The sequence below is a fragment of the Trachurus trachurus genome, assembly GCF_905171665.1.
Source record: "Trachurus trachurus genome assembly, chromosome: 11".
Lineage (NCBI taxonomy): Eukaryota > Metazoa > Chordata > Actinopteri > Carangiformes > Carangidae > Trachurus > Trachurus trachurus.
The window spans coordinates 192,501-197,536 of NC_139904.1; the positions used below are offsets into that span (position 1 = coordinate 192,501).

The window sequence follows — 5,036 nt, forward strand, 5'->3', positions numbered from 1 at the left end:
TGTAGCTCTTTAACTAGCACTGTAGCCCTTTAACTAGCGCTGTAGCTCTTTAACTAGCACTGTAGCTCTTTAACTAGCGCTGTAGCTCTTTAACTAGCGCTGTAGCTCTTTAACTAGCGCTGTAGCTCTTTAACTAGCACATAGCTCTTTAACTAGCGCTGTAGCTCTTTAACTAGCACTGTAGCCCTTTAACTAGCGCTGTAGCTCTTTAACTAGCGCTGTAGCTCTTTAACTAGCGCTGTAGCTCTTTAACTAGCGCTGTAGCTCTTTAACTAGCACATAGCTCTTTAACTAGCGCTGTAGCTCTTTAACTAGCACTGTAGCTCTTTAACTAGCACTGTAGCTCTTTAACTAGCACTGTAGCACTGTAGCTCTTTAACTAGCACTGTAGCTCTTTAACTAGCACTGTAGCTCTTTATAACTCCTCAGTAATCTGTTGGTCCCCTTACCCACTCTTTTAACCGTCTATGGTCAGTTAACTGCTGGTTTATGTCCTTCATATGTTTTGTGTAACATGTCAAGGTGTTTTATTGTCCTAGTTCTGCCTCTTGGACTTTTTATCTTCATTGTTTTTATGTGTAACATCAACCTGCCAATGGGACTGGGGATGGAAATCAGCCACTTGGCTACAACCCCACAGATTTACATGTCAATGTCCATCAATATGAACTGTTCACATTTAAAATAAATAAATAAATCTGAAATCACAGCTCAGAGTGACACACTAGATCATGACTCACACACACACACACACACACACACACACACACACACACACACACAGATGGACTCAACAACAGACACTGTGTTAGTTTCATGATTGACAGACGTTTTAATTACACACTCAGATTCAGATTTTCATCCAGAAAACAAAGTTAATCCATAATCAATAATCTAATAATAATAATAATAATCATCATGAATCTGTTTCAAACTAATAAAGAGTCAAACTTCTGATCAATAATCAATAATCATGTCGTCTTGTGGAGGAACTCCTTCCTTCCTCCTCCGTCGCGGGCGAAGTGTCTTGTGCGGTGGATCTTGTGGAGCTGCTGCTGTATCGTCGTGGCGACGGCGCGGTGATCTGGGATGTGGACGTAGCGGACGTTCCTCCCGGTGATGAACAGCTGCTGCAGCCGCGCCTCGTTGCCGTGGCGATGGCGGTAGAGCACCGCCTCCATGCGGATGTTCATGAAGGCGTCGACGTTGAGGACACGCCCCCTCGCCGTGCTCTCGTCACGCAGCTCCACCGTGGTCACGTCGCCATGGAGACCCTGCAGCAGCACCACCAGGCTGTTCTCCGCGATCGTCCGCTCACGCAGCGACTGCACCGCCCAATGGGAGCCCTCCTCCTCCTCCGTCGCCATGGAGACGCCTGCAGACAGACCAGAGGGTTATTGAGATTCTTTCTGTGGGGACAGTTGCAACATATTAAACACACATTACATTTCACTAATTAACTTTAGATTTTTGTCTCAATAAGCGAAGTATTCCTAAAATATGCATTGTCTTACAATAATACTATAAAAGGGGGTTATAATCTAAGGGGAGAACTAAATTTTAAGAAACCGAAAGTCCGAACAAACATGAAAAGTATGTGCGTCTCGAGCTGTGGAGTGAATTTGTGGAACAGTCTGGGGACAGAAATAAAACAAAGTGCAAATATAAATCTGTTTAAAAAAAGGTACAAAAAATTTATTTTACACAAGTATATGGAAGAGGAAGCATGTTAATAGAGGATGATAAGGGTTAAATTTATATAAACTGTAGAATAGCGTTGATTGATATATTGTAACTAACTTAGTATATGGTATAGAGGGTAAAGATTTAGTTATGGAGATAGCTTATATATTTATATTTATATTAATGATGTTATGTATGTAGCATGTATTTATTTTGGTTATATAGATATTTATATAGAATATATTTTTGTAATTATATACTTATATGGATAATGATGTAGTATATATTTAATTTTGTAATTATATATTTATATAGATATTTATTAAGGTTACACATGGTATATACTTATATAGGTCTATTATGTACTGTAGTTAGGATGTATAGTTGCAAACCAAAGAGCAGATAAAAGGGGTGGGAAATTAAAATAAGTATTGTACTTCTTCCCACTTCCTTTTTCGAACAATGTGCGGTGTTTTGTTATGTCTTAGCTCTTTATTTTAATATTTTGTTTGGTTTTTTTCTCTTTTTTTCTATCTATTGTATGTACAATAGTTACATACAATTTCTTTTATTTTTATTTTTATACATGTTCGAAAATAAAATACATTCATTCATTCATTCATAGTATGAAATTTGAAAATAGTTTGGAAATGAATAAGGGTTAGCAACTGTTTCATATAGTAAGCAATGATGAGTGTCATATCTATCCCCGGTAGTAAATCTGAGAGCAGAGTGATAGTACTGGGTGGGTCAGGGAGGGAGTTATTATTATTTATTTATTTCAATAAATGTATTCATTTACTTATTTTTGTATATTTTTCTGATTTTTCTCCCATCTATTGTTTTTCATTTATTTACTTATTCGTAGGACACCTTTGTTACTACAGTACTTATATTACAAAATATTGAAGCATTGCATAAACCAAGATGGATGTATATTTGATAAACTGTCTGCTTCACAATAAACACATTTGAAACTGATCTGGAGAAATGAGGCTTGTTGCAACAACCGTCCCCGGTCTCCTCTACATGACAGGACACAAACTAACAGCTCACACTGTCTCACACTGTCTCACACTGTCCCACTGAGGAAACTACAGCAAGATACGAAGCGTCATTATACTCAACCTTCATCTTATTCATCATCTAACCTCCACTAGACCTGCACCAGAGGTATATTATTAGAGTTATAGGCTGTGTAGTGGTGAACACTAGACTCTACAGAGGTTATATATATATATATATAATATATATATATATAATATATATATATATATATATATATATATATATATATATATATATATATATATATATATATGTTAGAGTTATAGGCTGTGCACCAGGCTCTACAGAGAGAAACTTTAACTTCCTTTCAACACACAAAAACAAAAAACCAGGATATACAGGAAGTCAGATAACCAGGATTCTAGGTGGAGAAGGGAGAGGAGTTAATAAGCTGATGCTTCTTCCTGTTCCTTTTCAAACATACAAGCTTTTTATCCACTAGTGCTTCAAGTGTAAGATGTTATTCACATGTTTGAAATAAAGTATTAATTCATTCATTCATTCATTCAACACATGTGGACTCTGCAGCAGTCATATAGTTTACAGTTGACAGCATCATCATCATCACAGAGTTCATCTGGAGTAACACGCTCCAGGTGTTTAACCGTTACCATGGTGACAACACTGACTGACAGCTCAGGTTATTATTGATGACTGATTATTGATCGATAGCTCCGTCGCCCTCATTGGCTCTGACTCACAGCTGTTAGCTTAGCCGTTAGCCGTTAGCCTCATCAGTCTGATGAACGACGTCATCGCGGCGTCAGCCCGCGTGCAGCAGAGCTCAGGTGTGTGTGACGTGACTCTCCTCTCCTCACCTGTACGTCTCTGTCTCTCTCCTCTGTCTCTCTCCTCTGTCCCACAGTCTGAAACAAACACCGACCGTTGTCAACAAGTTGTTTTTCCCGCACGAGGAGCGTCACCGGGGAAACGGCAGCGTCATGACGTCACACTTTGCGTCAGACAAAAAGAAAACACAAAGGAAAAACCACAGCGCCCTCTGCAGGCGGCGGCGGGAACAGCAGCTCAGATAGACACAGTATATACAGTATGTCTATGATAAACATGTAAACTAAGCATCTCTACATGTATGACTCATTCTTCTCTTTTCTTTTTTAACTCATTCTCCTTAATGAGACACTGATGAGGTCATCACCTGATGAGGTCATCACCTGATGCACATCTGGTTTTATATAAAAACCACTGCTGGATTAAACATCGACATTATCCCACTACAACTGCTTTATAAACTCTTCCTGAGTTACAATATTCTTAGGAATAAATATCAACATGTTTTCTTTGCATTATTATTATTATTATTATTATTATTATTATTATTATTATTATTATTATTATTATTATTATTCAAGGTCTGAAAAGACTTGATATTTGTGTTATTTAGACTATATTTTAGTCATTAGCCAATAAAAGCTCTAAATGACAATATTTTTATTTCAATTTTGGGAGAAATGTTGTCGGTAGTTGATAGAACAAAACAATTTATTTTAATTGAATTTTACGCAGACACATAGGCTACCTATAAATAGTAAAACCAGAGAAACTGATTATTTTGGGAGTGGTCTCTTCATTGTTTCCAGAGCTATAAATATATATATATATATATTTATTTAAATATATATATATATATATATATATTTATATATATATACTTTATTTTATTTGATATGATTAAAAACAAGAGACTATATGAGAACACAGTTTATTTCACATAACTTTGTTGAACTAATGCATCATGGGAACTGTAGTACTTCTGCTCTATCTATCTATCTATCTATCTATTCGTCTCTGCACACGTCTGTTATCTGTGAATCCACAGCATCATCAGAGTCAGATGTTTGTTGCTAGGAGACGCTGGATGTTCCTCAGTGTGAGATCATGTGACTGTGTGATTTAACCCTTTAAAGGTCCAGTCTGTAAATAATTGTCAAGGTTTATTGTTAAAATCTGAATATATTAGTATCAGTGTATAATCGCTATAAAATGGTTTCCATAGCCTCATGATTCTTCTTTTATTCCTACATATAACCGGGTCTTTGCTTTAGAGAGCGTCGCCATCTTGCGCCGCCATGTTTGTACGGCGGCCTGAAGGGAAGATCCAGCCAATCAGAGAGCAGGATTCAAGAGTTTCACGTTCATAAATGGGTTAGTGAGTGACTGAACGTTGGATGTCACAGTTTCACCAACATTTTACAGACTCAGCCTTTAAAGCCTCTAAACGTCCTCACTGACATCGTCGTCGTCGTCGGGGGCGATGAGGTCAGAGG

At 37.4% G+C, this 5,036-nt stretch overlaps 1 protein-coding gene across 1 annotated transcript; it reads right to left on the reverse strand.

Annotated features, from left to right (window-relative positions):
• Positions 1-971: 971 nt before the first annotated feature.
• lsm10 (LSM10, U7 small nuclear RNA associated) lies at positions 972-3,576 on the reverse strand (the record flags this gene model as incomplete). Its single annotated transcript, XM_083982288.1, has 2 exons — positions 3,570-3,576; positions 972-1,375 (listed from the first exon to the last, which is right to left on the reverse strand). The coding sequence occupies exon 2, from the start codon at positions 1,365-1,367 to the stop codon at positions 972-974; it is 396 nt and encodes a 131-aa protein (XP_083838414.1). The 5' UTR covers positions 1,368-1,375; positions 3,570-3,576.
• Between the last annotated feature and the right edge of the window lie 1,460 nt (positions 3,577-5,036).